General features: G+C 40.4%; 1 protein-coding gene across 3 annotated transcripts in view; it reads left to right on the top strand.

Moving 5' to 3' along the window:
• Positions 1 to 17915, top strand: part of slc9a2 (solute carrier family 9 member 2) — a 77816-nt gene that overhangs the window by 50342 nt on the left and 9559 nt on the right. For 2 of the 3 annotated variants that reach the window (XM_041199734.1, XM_041199735.1), the window contains exons 6-11: positions 1306 to 1395; positions 6425 to 6495; positions 11178 to 11339; positions 12261 to 12357; positions 15862 to 15981; positions 16672 to 16759. In XM_041199734.1, coding sequence (XP_041055668.1) covers positions 1306 to 1395; positions 6425 to 6495; positions 11178 to 11339; positions 12261 to 12357; positions 15862 to 15981; positions 16672 to 16759 — 628 coding nt within the window. The remainder of the gene's footprint in view (positions 1 to 1305; positions 1396 to 6424; positions 6496 to 11177; positions 11340 to 12260; positions 12358 to 15861; positions 15982 to 16671; positions 16760 to 17915) is intronic. The other variant, XM_041199736.1, reaches the window with a different exon arrangement.

Raw genomic sequence — 17915 nt, 5'->3', positions numbered from 1 at the left:
GAATATTTATATAATAAAAGAGTTCCAGCATATTAAAATTGTCCTGTTTATCCAAATGGACATAACACTAATTTTTGAAAAAAGCAAGATAGATAAACTAAGAAATTAAAGGCCTATTTGTCTAACATCAATTGTGGAGACATTGTTAGAATATGTTACTTGGGTCTGAGTAACTTGAGCACTTGGATAAATGTGGGCCAATCAGAGAAAGCCAAAATGGATTTATAAAGGCTAAATTATGTCTAACGAATCTAGTTGGAATTTTTTTGAGGAGGAAAATAAGAGGCGAATAAGGGAGTTTCTATTGATATTACATATTGACTTCCAGAAAGCATTCAACAAGGTTCCATGTAAGCCTATTAAACAAAATGAAAGCGCTTGAAATTGGATCCAACCTATTGGATTGGGTAGGGAATTGGTCAGACGCTAGGAAGCAAGATAGTTTAATGGGTATGTACTCAGACTGGCGGAATGTGAGTAGTGGTGTCTCCCAAGGATTTGTACTTGGGCCACATTTTATTTAAAAATGGTTTGATGAAGGAATAGACAATGGTATCCAAATTTGCTGATGAAACAAAGGTAGGTGACATAGTAAATAGTGCAGATGAGATCAGAAAGTTGCAATGGGACATTAGATTGTGAGTGGTTAAAATTGGCAGATGAAGTTTCATGTGGCGAAAGTGAGAGGTCATCCACTTTGGACTTGAGAGATATTTCAAAACATTTTCTAAATCGTGAGATACTAGGAATTGTGAATGAGCAAAGGATCCATGTACAGAAACCATTAAAAGCTAGTGGACAGTACAAAAAAATAATCAAAAGGATTCATGGAATGTTGGTCTTTATCTTGAGCAGATCAGAATATTAAGGGGTGAAAGCTATGGTAAAACTGCACAGAGCTCTGGTTAGATCCTATTTGGATTACAGCATTCAGTGCTGGATGCTGCATGGCAGGAAGGATGTATTAGATTTGGGAATTGCTGCACAGATTCATTTGAATGTTATTGTAGCATTTTTTTTTTTAAAGTTAAATTATGAGAACTGTTTGCCTAGAGTAGTCCTGTATTCTCTTGAATGTAGAATACTAAGGGATGATCTAAATTGAAGTGTTTAAGATGACTAAAGGATTTAATATCATAGAGAGAAACTGTTTCTTCTGGTGAGAGTCAAGAGCAAGGGGGAATAATCGTAAAATTAAACTTCAGTTTAATGTTTCATTTATTCCAAAATGCCAAATGAATGTCTGTCTGTTTTGTTAAAAGTGTCTGTTTTGTTAAAAGTAACTGTTGAATGTTGATATTTTAGGGAATGACTATCCGTCCATTGGTTGGCTTTCTGGATGTTAAAAAGTCAAATCAAAAACAGCCAACAGTCAGTGAAGAGATTCATATTCGGGTAAGTGCCCTGGGTGGTACTGTTTAACTGTGTAACAACCTTGCATTTATTAACACTTCTAACATAAGAGTTATCCCAAAAAGAGTCTCAGAAACAGATGTCAATTCAGGAGTGATTAGGAGAGGTAACCAAAAAAATGGGTCAGAAGTGAACACAGGAACATGGGAATTTGGGATTTAGGTGCAGGAGTAGGCCATTTGGCCCTTTTGAGCCTGCTCTGCCATTCAGTAAGATCATGGCTGATCTACTTGTGGTCTCAACTCCACTTTCCTGTCAACTCCCTAACTCTGCTTCGAGTAATTCAATGACCCTGCCTCCACTGCTGTCTGGGGAAGAGAATTCCACATAACTTTACGAGCCTCTGAGAGGAAAAAATGTTTTTCTCATCTCAGTCCTAAAGGGAGACCTCTTGTTCTTGAACTGTGTTCCCTTGCTCTAGTCTCCCCCACAAGTGGAAACATCCTCCTGGTATCCACCCTTTCACGTTTCCTCAGTATCTTGTATGTTTCAATAAGATCACCTCTCGTTCTTCTAAACACCAATGGGTAGAGGCTCAACCTATTCAACCTTTCCTTGTAAGATAAGCCCCTTGTCCCAGGAATGAGTCGAGTGAACCTTCTTTAAACGCTTCTAAAACAATTATATCTTTTTGAGATCAAAACTCTGCACAGTATTCCAGATGTGGTCTCACCAATGCCTTGTACAACAACGGTACAATTCCCTCCCAGAAACATGATCGGGTCCCCCTTGTACTCACTTATCACCCCCACCAGCCTCCGCATTCAAAGGATCATCCTCCGCCATTTCCGCCAACTGCAGTATGATGCCACCACCAAACACATCTTCCCTTCACCCTCCTGGCGGCATTCCGTAGGGATCGTTCCCTCCGGGACACCCTGGTCCACTCCTCCATCACCCCCTACTCCTCAACCCCCACCTATGGCACCTCCCCATGCCCACGCAAAAGATGTAACACCTGCCCCTTCACTTCCTCTCTCCTCACCATCCAAGGGCCCAAACACTCCTTTCAACTGAAGCAGCATTTCACTTGCATTTCCCCCAACTTAGTCTACTGCATTCGTAGCTCCCAATGTGGTCTCCTCTACATTGGAGAGACCAAACATAAACTGGTCGACGCTTTGCAGAACACCTGCGGTCTGTCCGCAAGAATGACCCAAACCTCCCTATCGCTTGCCATTTTAACACTCCATCCTGCTCTTTTCCCCACATGTCTGTCCTTGGCTTGCTGCATTGTTCCAGTGAAGCCCAACGCAAACTGGAGGAACAGCACCTCATCTTCTGACCAAGCACTTTGCAGCCTTCCGGATTGAATATTGAAATCAACAACTTTAGATCTTGAACTCCCTCCTCCATCCCCACCCCCTTTCTGTTTCTTTCCCCTTCCTTATGTGTTTTTTTCCAATAATTTATATAGATTTTTCTTTTCCCACCTATTTCCATTATTTTTAAATCTTTTATGCCCTGCTAGCCTTTCCACCCCACCCCCACTAGAGCTGTACCTTGAGTGCCCTGCCATCCATTCTTAATTAGCACATTTGTTTAGATAATATCACTATCTTCAACACCTGTGTTCTTTTGTCTGTGACATCTTTTGATTATCTGCTCCTATCACTGCTTGCTTGTCCCTACAACCACACCATCCCCCAGCACTTCTCTCCCCCTGCCCACCACCCCCCCACCACACCTTAAACCAGCTTATATTTCACCCCTGTCCTTAGATTCACTCAGTTCTGTTGAAGGGTCATGAGGACTCGAAACATCAACTCTTTTCTTCTCCGCTGATGCTGCCAGACCTGCTGAGCTTTTTCAGGTAATTCTGTTTTTGTTCTGGATTCCCAGCATCTGCAGTTTTTTTGTTTTTAACAGTAAAACATCCCTACTCCTATATTCCATTCCCCTTGCAATAAACACCAACATTCCATTTGCCTTCCGCATCACTTGCTGTACCTGCATATTAACATTTTGTGACTTATATACTGGGATCCTTCTGTACCATCGAGTTCTGCAATCTCTCTTCATTTAAATAGTATACTGCTTTTCCATTCTTCTTACCAAAGTGGACAAGTTCACGTTTTCCCACATTATATTCCATCTGCCAAATTTTTGTCCAGCAACTTTTCCTGTCTATATCTCTTTGCGGACACCCAACCTCCTCTTGACTGCTTATTCTCCTACCTACCTTGGTGCCATCAGCAAATGTAGCTACCATCCATTCAGTCCCTTTACCCAAATCATCGATGTAGATTGTAAACAGTTGGAGCTCCATCACTGATCCCTGTGGTACTCTGCTAGCTACAGCTTGTCAACCCAAAAAAGACCCATTTCTTTCTACTCTCTACTTCCTATTAGCTAACCAATCCTTTATCTATGCTATTATGTTACCCCATACACCATGTTCTTTTATCTTTTGTAATAATCTTTGATGTGGCATCTTATCAGTGCCTTTTGGAAATCAAAGTGCAAAACATCTACAGGTTCCCCTTTAGCCACCTTGCTTGTTACTTTCTTAAAAAATCTTAATAAATTAGTTAAACACTATTTCCCTTTCTCAAAGCCATGTTGATTATGCCTGATCACATTACAATTTTCTAAATATCCTATAACCTCAATATTCTAGAAATTTCCCTATGACAGATGTTAAGCTAACTAGCCTGTTGTTTTCTGCTTTCTGTTTGTCCTTTCTTGAATAAAGTTGTTACATTAGCTATTTTCCAATCCACCAGAACTTTTCTGGAATCTAGTGTGAAGATTTTTAAGGGGCAGAGAAAAGACAAACGAGGATGGGAATTCCAGAATGTAGAAATACGTTTGCTGAAAACTCTACTGGGGTGATAAGAGCAGAGATGCAAAGCCATGCCAGTTAAAGGAGCAGAGGATTTGGGGATATAATGAGCTAGAGGAGCTTGTGAATATATTGAGGGAGGCCGTGGAGCAGTTTTAAAGATGAGGATTTTAAATTTGAGGTTTTGGGAGACATTGGGCCAATCTGGGACAATGAGAAATGGAGGAATGAGCAAGTAGGCCTTAATATGGAAGATGGGTAGGAGAGATTTGGATTAGTTACGGTTCATAGAGAGTGGACAATGGAGATTAGCAAGGAGAGCATTGGAGTAGCTGGGACTGTAATTGACAAAAGCATATACAAGGGTTTCAGTGTTGAAAGAGATGACCTTTGGTTGATGATGGGTGATGTTGCAAAAGTACAAATAATCTTCTTTTATTCATTCATGGGATGTGCATAGAGCTGGCTAGGCCAGCATTTATTGCCCATCGCTAATTGCCCTTGAGAAGGTGGTGGTGAGCTGCCTCGTGAACTATGCAATCCATGTGGTGTAGGTTAAGCCACAGTGCTGTTAGGCAGGGAGGATATGATGGGGAGAATATGGGGAGGTGTAGCCAACATTTAATAGGACACTGAGATAAAAACAAAAAACTGCGGATGCTGGAAATGCAAAACAAAAACAGAATTACCTGGAAAAACTCAGCAGGTCTGGCAGCATCGGCGGAGAAGAAAAGAGTTGACGTTTCGAGTCCTCATGACCCTTCAACAGAACAGACCCTTCTGTTGAAGGGTCATGAGGACTCGAAACGTCAACTCTTTTCTTCGCCGCCGATGCTGCCAGACCTGCTGAGTTTTTCCAGGTAATTCTGTTTTTGTTTTTAATAGGATACCAATGTTGTGAATAATTTGGTTTAGTTAGATGGGGGATAGAATCCGTGGCAATTGAATAGGATTTGCTGCTGGGGCTGAGGGCCTTAACTCTTCTCAGTGTTGAACTGGAGGAAATCACAACTTATCCAAGACAGAACAAATGGGAATGAGACAGTTGAGGAGCTGAGTAATGTTGTGGAAAGAGAGATTTGGGTGCTATCAGCATACATATGGAAACTGAATGTGTCTGCAGAAGATGATGAAGAAGAGGGACAGATTCTTGAGGAACTCCAGAATGACTACTGAACAAGAAGATGAGCCATTGCTGAAATATGTGAGACATATTAGGAGAAGGTGCTGGAGAAGCCGGGGGGGAAGAAGTTAACTTTCCTCATCCTCCTTAACCCCTCTACAGTCTTCAATACTGTTGACTGTACTGCTTTCCCAGAATTTTTCTACTCCAGCATCTCGTTGTGTAGTACTATGCTTGCATACTTTAACTTGTGTATACTGTAACCAAAGCATCTCTATCAGTAACTTTGTTTCCCATTTCTGCACTTTCACTGGGACTTCATCCCAAGTCGCCTCCGCTTCCTCATTTACATACTGCTACTTGGTGACGTTATCTACAGATATGGGAGTATCTCTCAAACCATCCACTGCTTGCTTGACAACCTTGGATGTATCTTGCGTTCCTCCAGCTTGGCATTGGGAATATCAAAATCACTGTCTTTCATCCCAGCACCAACTATTCCGCCTCACCACTGATGATATTCCTCATGCTGGCCATTCTTTGATGGAATCTAACTGTTTCACATTCATTTGATTTTGGAGCTCAACATCTGACCACATAGCCATCACTAAAATCACCTACTTCAATTTCCGTAACATGACCCAACTCCCCGCCTCAGCTCATCTGCCTGTGCAATCTTCATTTATTGTCATCATCTTGAAACTCGATTACTCTTGGCCAGCTTTCTCAACATTTGTCCTGTCCTCACTGACTCCTGAAACAATATAAAGAAGCCTGAATTTCAGCCCTATCTGTAGAAAGCAGTTCCCTAAAAAGTAACATGAAAAGAAGGCCTTAATAAAACCATTACCCTTGCCAGTGGTTGCACAGGGAGTGGAAAGTTTGATCTTTCAGGAGTTCCACGATTCTGGTCCCTTGCTTTGCCATCACTAGAGAAGTGGAAATAATGAAGATGGCTGCTTCACTATGCTCATCAGAGTTAGTTCACAAAATTGCTGCCAATTACATCGGCCACCACTGCATAAGAGCACAGCTCTTCACTTAATATCTTTCCTAAAATATATTAGCTGTTTTTCAATTTAAAATGTCTTTTTTATGTCTAGTTTTTTGACCATCTATTGGCTGGGATTGAAGATATCTGTGGACAGTGGAGTCACTACTATTGGAGAGACAAGTATGAATTCATAGTTTCACATCTAAGTTTTAAGCAATAAATTAAATGCCCCTGATCAATTACCTACTTAGGCAGCCTAGAAATCTAATAAATTAAAAGTTTTTTTTTGTAAAACTAATCTTGATTAAATAATGACTACTATGGAGTGTCACCAAATCCAGCGGCACAATAGTTGCATAATGGTTTTGTGTCTCTGGCAAAGGCCATGAGTCATAATTTACCATGGCCAGGATATTGAGGTTGGCAAGTGGGGGGGGTGGGGCCCACTCACCAATGCATAAAATGACACAGGATGACGTCGGGCGGAACTCCCGATGTCGTCCCGCCTCATTTCATTTTTCAGGTCAGCGGGGAGCAGCCGAATCAGCTGTGCACCTGCCGATCTGTCAACGGCCAATTGAGGCCATTTAAAAAGTAATTCAAGTTGTTAATGGACCTGCCTGTCCAACCTTACGGTTGGCGGGCAGGCCGGGAACCCTGGTGGGCTTCAGAAAAAACATGAAACCCCATCCACGGGCGGGATGAGGTTTCATGAAGGTTTTTAAAAATGTAATAAAAGTTTGAATAAAAGTGATGGATGAGCCCCAACTCATGTGACAGTGTCACATGAGGGAACATGTCAGGCAAATTTTATGTTTGTGCAATGACCATTTTTGAATTTGGCGCTGATCTCCCTGAGGCGGCACCTATCTTCAGGGAGATGAGTGCACTCTTTTGTGCATGTGTGTAAAAGAGTGCACTCTGGCTTAGGGAATCCCCCCGCCCACACAGGGAGTGCATAGCGTTTCCTGGCAGACATCACGCTGGATGGGCCTTAATTGGCCCGCCAATATAAAATGGTGGTGCATCCCCAATCAGGGGCACCGATCGGAGGCATGCCTGCACGCGCCTGGTCCTGCTCTCCCCACCCCCCAAGATGGGGGAAAAATTCTTCCCCATGTTCCACTTTCCAATCACTCAAACACCAGATTAACAGATTTGACTCTAGAAACGCTTTCTACCTTACTGCAGTAAGGGAGAAAGATAAACCCTGCAATGAATAACCCTTCTGCATGTGCAGCAGACCAGAGTTAAGTACATGCTGATGGATGCTCTCCCTGTTTTGCAACTTTGTCATTCAACACCAGCTCTGCCCACTCCTTCCAGTCAGTCAATCCAGTTTGTGCAAACTGCATGATTACTTAATTATAGTGATAAATCTTGCTGGAATAATCTCTTATTGTGCAGTTTTTAAAAAATATATAAATATATTTGGAAAGGTAGTTTTTCCCTGTGCAGTGGTCCAGCACCATTATCTTTCGCTTTCTCAGGTAATGGAGAACGTGGTGAGCAAACCATGTTTCTGCAGTCAGCTATTTAACATAATCAAGATTAATTGCTCAACCTGGGCTACGTTAACCACCCTTCTGCACCTGGTTGAGAATAAAGCTGCAGGAGTCAGTGCATTAGTAACTCTATCTAGAAACTCCAGACTAGTGGTGTATATGAATAGAGAGACCTGACTTGTATACTCCAAAAACAATACTTTTTTTAAAATTTTTTCATGGGATGTGGGCTTCACTGGCTAGGCCAACATTTGTTGCCCATTATTAATTGCACTTGAGAAGGTGGTGGTGAGCCACCTTCTTGAATTGATGCAGTTCATGTGGTCTAGGTACACTCGGTGCTGTTAGGGAGAGAGTTCCACGATTTGACCCAGCAACAGTGAAGCAACGGCAATGTAGTTCCAAGTTAGATTGGTATGTGACTTGGGAGGAAAACTTGCAGGTGGTGTGCCCATGCATCTACTGCCCTTGTCCTTCTAGGTGGTAGAGGTCACGAGTTTATAAGGTGCTGCTGAAGGAGCCTTGATAGTGTATCTTGTAGATGGTACACACTGCTGCCACAGTGTGTTGGTGGTGGAGGGAGTGAATGTTTACTGTGGGGTACAATCAAGAGGGCTGCTTTGTCCTGGATGGTATTAAGCTACTTGAGTGTTGGAGTTGAACTCATCCAGGCAAGTGGAGAGTATTCCCATCACACTCCTGACTTATGCCTTGTTGATGGTGGACTGGCTTTGGGGAGTCGCAAAGTGAATTACTGTTGTTGAAATGCTAACTAAATATTTTTTTCTTACCATAGAGCCAATTGATGTAGGTTTTTTTGGCAAGAACTTAAATTTAAAGTTTAAAAACAGTATTTGGATTTACTGCAGCCAGTGTGTAGCTGAAATGGTGTGAGTCTCCTTAAGAAGATCTTGCTGTTTACTTGAATTTGATGCATAATGGAAATTATGGCTTCAGCCCTTTAGGTGTGCTGTAATATCTACATTGATGCAATGTGCAAACCATAATCAGATCTAAATAACAAACTAATTTTAAGAACTTGGCTGCCTTCGATATTGTATAACTATTGGGAACTAAAGTGCTTTACTGTTTCCTTGGCTGAAATGCTAAATAAAGTAAATTGGGTGAAGAACCATTGCCATCATTATATCATCACTAACTGATGTAAATGGCTAATGGAACAAAGACCTTTTCCATTAGTATTCCAAGGCAAGGCCAAAAACATGAAAATATTTTTTTAAATTGCATTTTAATCCATACATTACATATTGTTTTCTCAACTTAATTTTCAGACTCCCCAGGTGCAAAGTAAGCTTTGTTTTTTGAGTATTATAATATACTCAATCACATCTGAAATGCAGTAAATATTTGTAGACTTTCATCCAGTCCCTTTGCAAAATGTCTTGTGGTGGCACCTGGATTGCCTTGCCCCAGTTCCTGCTGATAAGTCACATCAATTGTTTTCTAAAGTTAATAATTATCCTTGGAGTTAAAGAAATGACTAACAGCAAATGTAAATCTCCAGTGAACTTTGCTCCATTTACAGTACACTTTAGAGGGACTTTGAGGCTAGATTAAAAATATTTTTTTTCACCTGGTTATCAAACTGGATAGACATTTTTAAAGGTCATCAAATGCAAAGACCCCATAAGGCAATCATTTGATTTGATCCACTGTATCTCATAATTTAAACTCAACTTTTGTCCAAACTTCCTTTTCAATTCTTTACATGGTCCATAGGGCTTGTTTATGAAGCTTGTGTCTCAAGACTGAATCTCTCGATTAGCACTGGATATTATAAAAATTTGCATTTTTATTCTTTCATGGGGTGAGAGCACCACTGGCAAGGCCAATGTTTGTTGCCCATCCCTAATTGCCCTTGAGAAGGTAATGGTGAGTTGCCTTTTTGAACCACTACAGTTCATCTGGTGAAGTACTGTTAGGAAGGGAGTTCCAGGATTTTGATCCAGTGACAGTGGACTTGGAAGGGAACTTGGCGGTGTTCCCATCAGTGATAAGTGATGACAGTTGGTGTCTTGATGAGTGAGTTTTCTTGAAGTCAAAATTTAAAATCTAAAAACCAGCAAGTAATACCAATGATTGTACTTTGCCTTGAAGCCAGCTTTGCAAATGTTTAATACTTTTCGAATTACAAAGATAAAGACAATTAATTAGAAATGTTCATTTTAACTTTTCCAGAGAATACCAGATATGTGTTAATGCAAACAATTGAAGGGAATCTTTCTCAAATTAAGTATGTTGACTCTCTTGCACTCTGGATGTGGTACACAGTATTACTATGTTGTTTTAAAAATAAGCAGATAACAGGCGATATTTGCAAAATGTTTCAAATAATTTCTGTTGTATGAAGGGTGGAGGTAGCCCTTTGCTCTGCAAGTGCTGTAAACTTTGCTAGTTATCTTAAACTGGTATTACTTGATAGTGCACCACATGGCCCTGTATAATAAAGTACAACAGGATGATCATTACTGTCATTGGTTCCCTAACCACTTGCTGCAATAATATGAGGACCACACTGAAAATGTTTATATAAGTAGATAAGAATCTTTTGAAATGTAAATGTGCTAAATATCCAACAAAGCATCCCTCAGAGTTTTTAGAACAGGATGTTCCTGAGTGAAAATATCCTGACAACTACTTCTTAGTTACAAGTATTAAGTTGAAACCTTCTGTTTCTCGTCTCTATATCTGTTGTTTTAAAATAGAGCTGTGCAGGAGAAGCCAATGATTTCACATTTATACAGATTATTTAAGAAGGACAGTGTAGCAGTCGATATATTTTGTCTAGGAACATTCTGCTCTTAACACTCCATCACCCTGTATTATTGGTGTGTTGGATCCTGGTCACCAGTTTGTTGTGACTTATGGAACTGGATTGCACGCTTGTTTTAGGATGGCTGAGTTGGTACAATAGACAGAGTTGATCAGCAGACAGTGCTTGGGTGAAACACATTCTGTTTATTTACAAAGGTACTCAACCACTACATTTGTGTGCTTTCAACTCAAACCCTGTTTCCATACTAACTTACTAACTGACTACTGACTACAGAGGTAGTCTGCACTGCTCCCCTATTGGTTACATAAGATCATATGATCTTCCTTTATAACATCCTTTTTTAAATGTATACTACAATGTGTTACAAATTCACTTTGCAAAAAACTTTCTTTAGATGAAAAGGGCAGTTCTGTAGGAACATGAAAGACAAGGATGAGAGATTTTTTGTACAATGATATACTTTACAATCGATCAAACTGGTTTATTCTAGGAAATATTGTAGCTCATTGTACTTCATCATATATGCGCTAAAACAATTTGATCTCTGGCTTTACTTTTAGGGCCAAGAAGTTTGATCGAAAGTATTTGTCAAAGCTTTTGATCAGGGATAAAGAGCCAAAGTCCAGTATTGTTGCTCTTTATAAAAAACTGGAATTAAAACAAGCAATTGAATTGGCTGAATCTGGACAATTTAGTAAGGTGTCATCATCTGCTTCCCTGCTGTAAGTAAAACATTGCTTTCAAAGTATTTTAAATTTTTGATGCAACTTATTAACTAAGCAGTTAGGAACAGGAATCAGAAATGGGCATTGCCTTGTATGTTTTGGATTTGATGTAAGTCTGAAGCTGCATTCATTCACTATATTTGCACAGCAGACACTTACAAACAGTAGATTGCTTTAAAACAGATTTCAGATTAGTACTGTTGAGTTTGTTAGGTTTGAGTTTGAATGCTAGGAATTTTCTTGTCTTCAGAGCAGAAAGAATAATAGTCCTCAATTCCTGAACCTGTTTTCTTTCATTACATCACCCATTTATGCCTCAACTTGCATGTTTTGCTTGCCATTGTTAACTCTAGGCCTGGTTATTCCAAAGGGCATCCTGCATTATACCATCTGCAAAGTTGAGGTCATTTGAAACTCTGTTAACCATTTCTTAATTTTCACCAAGACCTGCTCACCCATCTTCCTGTGCTTGAAGATCTGATTTGGCTCCTGGTGAAGCTGTGTCAAAACTTTAAAATTGTTATGTTTGTTTTCAAATCCCACCATGGTCTTGCCTCTGCCCATCTTTTTCAGCCAAATAACTTTCCTAGATCTCTGCACTCCACTAATTTCTGGCTTCCTAAGCATTCTTGATTTTAATCATTCCACCATTGGGAGCCATGCTTTTAGAAGTCAAGACCTTCCGCTCTGGAATTCGCTCCCTATATCTTTTTTTCCTTTCCTCCTTCGGGATGCTCCTTAAAACCTACCTTTTGGTTAAGCTATTGGCCATCTAGCCTAATATTTCCTTCTGTGGCTCGATGTTGAATGTTACTCCATTAAACCCCTGTAAAGCCCTTTTCTTGCATTTATATAGCAGCTTTTAATGTTAAGTTATTTTTGTTCAGTCTTGATATGCTACTTTATCTGAATTTACAGAAGTAAGAAACCTAGAGAAATAAAGAATCTCTCCTCTGATGAACTGAAGGACATCAAAGAAATCTTAACTAAAAATTTATATCAGATAAGACAGAGGGTAAGATTAACAAACTACTTTGGCTACTACATATTTCATACCCAACACCAAAACAATAAATCTCTTGTATTCCTACTGATTTATTATTTGGTTGCTGACAAAACTCCCTTTTTAACTCTTTTTCATTCATTGGATGTGGATGTCACTGGTTAGGCCAGCATTTACTCCTCATCCCTAATTCCTCTTGAGAAGGTGAGCTGCTTTCTTGAACCACTCTGTAATCCATGTGGTGTAGGTACACCCACAGTGCTGTTAGGAAAGGAGCTCCAGGATTTTGACCAGCAGGGGTGAAGGAACGGCGATATATTTCCAAGTCAGAATGGTGAGTGGCTTGGAGGGAACTTCAGGTGCTGGTGTTCCCGTCTATCCGCTGCCCTTGTCCTTGGGCTGGGTTTTTTGACATGTGTTCTCTTGTAAATTACATATCAAGTTTGCCTGGAAAATCTCTACCATAAAACAGAAGTGTTGGGTTTAATACCCAAGAGGTTAAAAGTAGCTGAAAAATACAATACCGTATTCTTTGAAAAAGTAGTGGCTTCAATTGCAGAAGTCTCTGGGGAGGGGGGTGGTGCAGGAGGTGCATGTGAGACAATGTACTGAAAAAAAACTTTCTGTAAAAAGCAAAGGATTGATTTTGCTATACCAGAAACTAGAACTTTACTGGGACATAAATAGTCTCTTACGATGAATCCAAAGACATTCTTAAAACCAATTACAGATTCCCTCAGGTGTCTTCTGGTATAAGCTGAATAGAAATATGAAGGACAAAGTGGGTTTGAAAGGTGTTGTCTAAGGTGCCTTGGTAAATCCCTGCAGTGCACCTTGTAGATGGTACATGCTGCCAAAATGCTTGGTGGTGGTGGTGGGAGTGAATGTTTGTGGATTTGGTGCCAATCATGTGGGCTTGCTTTGTCCTGGATGGTGTCAAGCTTCTTGAGTGTTATTGGAGCTGCACTCATCCAGGCAAGTGGGGAGCATTCCATCACAATCCTGACTTGTACCTTGTTGATGGTGGACAGACTTTAGAGAGTCAGGAGGTGAGCTACTCACTGCAGGATTCCTAGCTTCTGACCTGCTCTTGCCACCACTGTATTTATATGGCTAGTCCAGTTCAGTTTCTGGTCTATGGTAATCCCCAGGATGTTGCAATTGGACATGGGCTGCTTCAGTATCTGAGGAGTCACGAATGGTGCTGAACATTGTGCAATCATCAGCAAACATCCGCACTTCTGACCTTATAATGGAGGGAAAGTCATTGATGAAGCAGCTGAAGATGGTTGGGCCTAGGATACAGATGTTAAAATTTGGAGGTTTTGGAATTGTTCTTCCAATTGTCTAACAGTGCTTCCTTTAAGTGAATCCCCTATATCCTGGAAGCTGTGCTGTTTCTATATTCTGTTCTTAAGCACATACCCAGTGACATAACAATTATTTTACTTGTTCCCATGATTGATGTTACTGGATTTAACAGAGTCTTGCACTATAACTACCACATTCTTATTAGATGTGCGTGATGCTGGTATTGTTGCATTTGTTGCCCGATCTTATTTGCCCTGAGTAGGTGGTGGGCCTTTTTCCTTGAATTGCTGCACTCCTTGTGCTGATGGTATTTTCTTAATAGTTTTAGGCAAGAGCTTTTGGAATTTTGGCCTGGTATTAATGAAGGAACATTATGCCTAGGTCAAGCTAGTAAGTGACCTGGAGGTGGTGTGGTTCCCATGAACTTGATACTCTTGTCCTTTGGTCTGGAGTTAAAGTAAGTGCTGAGTGCTGAGAGTTAAAGTAAGCTTTGAGTTATTGCAGTAAATCCTAAATTGTATTTCCACATGGACTTGTGGTTTTAAAAACTAAAATAATTAATTGAAACAATTAAAATAACTAAATGATGTTGTTTTACTTGACTTTGTGCTTCATATTACTATTCAGCTTATACCAGAAGACACCTGAGGGAATCTGTAATTGGTTTTAAGAATGTCTTTGGATTCATCGTAAGAGACTATTTACATCCAAATAAAGTTCTAGTTTCTGGTATAGCAAAATCAATCCTTTGTCTTTTTACAGAAAGTTTTATTTCTGCACATCGACTCACATGCACCTCCTGCACCACCCCCCTCCCCGGAGACATCTACAATTCAAGCCACTACTTTTTCAAAGAATACACTACAGTATTTTTCAGCTACTTTTAACCTCTTGGGTTCTGTTTTGTGGTAGAGATTTTCCAGGCAAACTTGATATGTAATTTACAAGAGAACAAATGTCAAAAAATAATATCCAATAACCCACACAATATGAATATTCACAACATAATTGCACACACAGCCTGTGCAATGGAACAACATTTTCTATTTATAAGACAATTTTAAACTAAAAAAAACCCACACAATACTTTTAATCTTGCATATAATGAAGCCAGTTCAAACTTGAAGTGATGGGAATTTTCAAAAACATGGCACATTAATTAGAGAGCATTCAAAATCTTCCCTGTGGCAGCAGGACCTGGCTGATGACTGCATGGCAGAGACTTTAGCCTGATATAGTGGAGTGTGATTGGTTCACTGAGCTTGGAGGGAAAAAATAACTAAAATAAAGCCAGATGTTCAGGGAAGTAGTAAGGAGTGGGAATGACAAGGCGACAGTTAATTCTAGGACTAAGAACAAAATAGAGCAATGACTTGTCCTAATATTTCCTGAAATTTGTTAGTCCAGTTGGTGGAATATATGGCTGGCCTTTATTGCTTCACCTACAGATCTGTTTGCAACTACATTAATTCCACTAGATGAATTGAGCTGCATTTGTACCATAACTTACAAATGATTTAGACCCTATAAAACCATTGAGTATTCAGCATGACTTTATTTTTCCTGCAGTTGAAAATGCACATATAGAAAGTAAACCATCTTCAAGGAAAAAGTGCTTAGCAAAGCTTTTTAAATTTTATAACTGTCTTTACATATATCAGATTGAAACACCTTATCGAATCACTTATATGACATCGCTATGTTGAATAGCACCAGCCTGTTCTTCTAGCTCAAATAGCAAGACTGTTATACGATCCATGAAGGTGCTGCCTCTTTTAAAAGAAACTGCACACCCATTAAACTTTTTTACCAGAGGGTGGTGATGGTCTGGAATGCACTGCCTGGGTGGGTGATGGAGGCGGGTTGCCTCACATCCTTTAAAAAGTAACTGGATGAGCACTTGGCACGTCATAACATTCAAGGATATGGGCCAAGTGCTGGTAAATTGGATTAAATGGGTAGGTCAGATGTTTCTCGTGTCGGTGCAGACTCGATGGGCCGAAGGGCCTCTTCTGCACTCTGTGATTAACATTTCCTGAACACAGCTCATGCAAGATTACAGCACTGCTGATGGTGCGCACCCTGTGTTGAGCAAGCTGCTGGTATACCATACACCGCTCCCTGTACTCATAACATTTAAGACAATCAAATGTTTCCAGTATATAAATATTTGAATTCATGTACCATGAAATGATTTAATCGCAGACACCATCATACAACAGACACAGTCTGCCAAGAGAGGCCAATGAGAATCAGGTCAAGGAAATCCTAATCAGACGACATGGGAGTCTACGGGAAAGTATGCAGAAAACAAGGGCCCAGCAGGTAATTCCCTGAAATTGCCACAGTTTTGTATATATTGCATATAAAACATGAACTTGTGGTGAAACAAGTCAGTCTCATAAATTTAGTATTATTCGTAAACTGCATGAGACTGGAGTACTGATGGGAGTTTTGGTAACTGGGAATCTAAGTATTGAGCACTTAAAATAAACACCAAGTGTATGGTTTCACATATACTTTTGGTGGGGGAAAACTGTACTCGACTAAAATGAGCAATTTTATCAGCGAGTTAATGCCAACCTGTGTAGGGGAGAATGAACGGATATAGTAGGAAGTATGTAGGAGGCAATATCAAAAACCGTTCTTGATCACTAAAAGGCAATCATCTGACTCATCTTCCTTGTATAAATTTTGATAATTTTCTATTTTAACTTCTTCTGTAAGGGGTAGGCCCTTTTACCTTACAGTCACTGGTAGTTTTGGTTTGAGGGACTTAAGGGTGGAATTTAAAATTTTTAAGTAGTTCACCTTCCCCCTACCAGCAGGTAGGATTGAAAATGAGTGAAAGGGGAAAATTATGGTCTTAACCAATCTACACACAAAACTTTGATTCCTTTTGTAAAGTAACTTCAGAATTTGATGCTTTAGACCTGTTACAAAACAAATTTGTTTGGCGAGTATACACAGGTTCTCTGAGGATGTCTGGTTGTGATTATTTGTTTTCTTCCACAGTCTGGTGCTGTAAAGTATCGTCCATTTTCACAATCTCAAAATGCCAGGATTCCTTCCAGGCCCAAAAAAAGGAATGTTGCTTTCACAGGTAACGTGTGGTGTGCTGCAGAAGTTATTTTTAGCCTAATTTTTACTTTTTAGTGGAGAAACCAAATCTATAGAGAAGTGACAGCATAGAAGTAGATTTTGTTTTCATTGGAAGTTAAACACATTACAATGGGGAAATCTTGGCCTTTTAAATTATATCTGCAAGCAATGTTAGCCACCAGGTATACATTGGTGTCCCTAGTGCCCAACATTGTTAAGGGCACTGCTTGGGAATTGTTTTCTGATGTAATTCCTACATTTGTGGGTGGTTATACTGAGGTTGCCCCCAAAAGGACCAGAAACGACAGGCAGTAGTGGCCATGGCCCCATTCCATTCCATCTTCTTCCCCTTGTTGTTATGACGGCAATATGTATCACCCTCTCAAGGGAAAATAGGGCTGGGCAACAAATGCTGGCCTTACCAGAGACACTGGCATCCCATGAAAGAACATTTAAAAAAAAAAGGAAATGGAGTACTGAAACGAATCCAAGTGGTTATTAATCAATACCAAACTTGGATTCCAAGCTCAAGGGAATTGAATGAGGGAAATAATGCTGAAGCAAATGAGGACTTTCCATTTTGAGCTCCTGCAAATAATGGCCAGAATTTTTTCTTTGGCAAGTTGGGGGCGAGGCCCGCTCGCCAACGCTGGATGATGTCGGTGGGAGCCCCCTATGTCATCCTAACCCATTTAAATATTCAGGAAGGTGGGCGGACATCACGATCAGCTGTCTGCCTGCCGACCCATCAATGGCCAATTGAGGCCATTGACAGGGCAGTTAACCCAATTAAAGGCCCCGCCCATCCAACCTTAAGGTTGGTGGGCAGGCCAGGAGCCCCGGCGGGAACAAGACAAAACATGAAACCTCATCCACCGGCGGGATGAGGTTTCATGTCTGTTTTTAAAAAGTTTAATAAAGTTTCTGTCCTTTTTATTAATTTCTCATCTCGTGTGACATTGTCACATGAGGGGGACATGTTAATAATTTTTTTATTTTGATGTTTACAAAGCTTTCAGTGCTCTCCCTGAGGCAGCACTTAGTCTCAGGGAGATGTGCGCTCTTTCATGAGCATGCGCAAAAGAGTGCACTTTGACAGTTGGGGAATCCCTCCCCCTGCCCCCCCACCACTCTCCAAAAGAAGCTTTCCGTCGAGC

Source organism: Carcharodon carcharias, chromosome 11 (assembly GCF_017639515.1).
Source record: "Carcharodon carcharias isolate sCarCar2 chromosome 11, sCarCar2.pri, whole genome shotgun sequence".
NCBI lineage: Eukaryota > Metazoa > Chordata > Chondrichthyes > Lamniformes > Lamnidae > Carcharodon > Carcharodon carcharias.
Note: the sequence above shows the minus strand (reverse complement) of the source record. Positions and strands in the feature narration are given on the sequence as shown.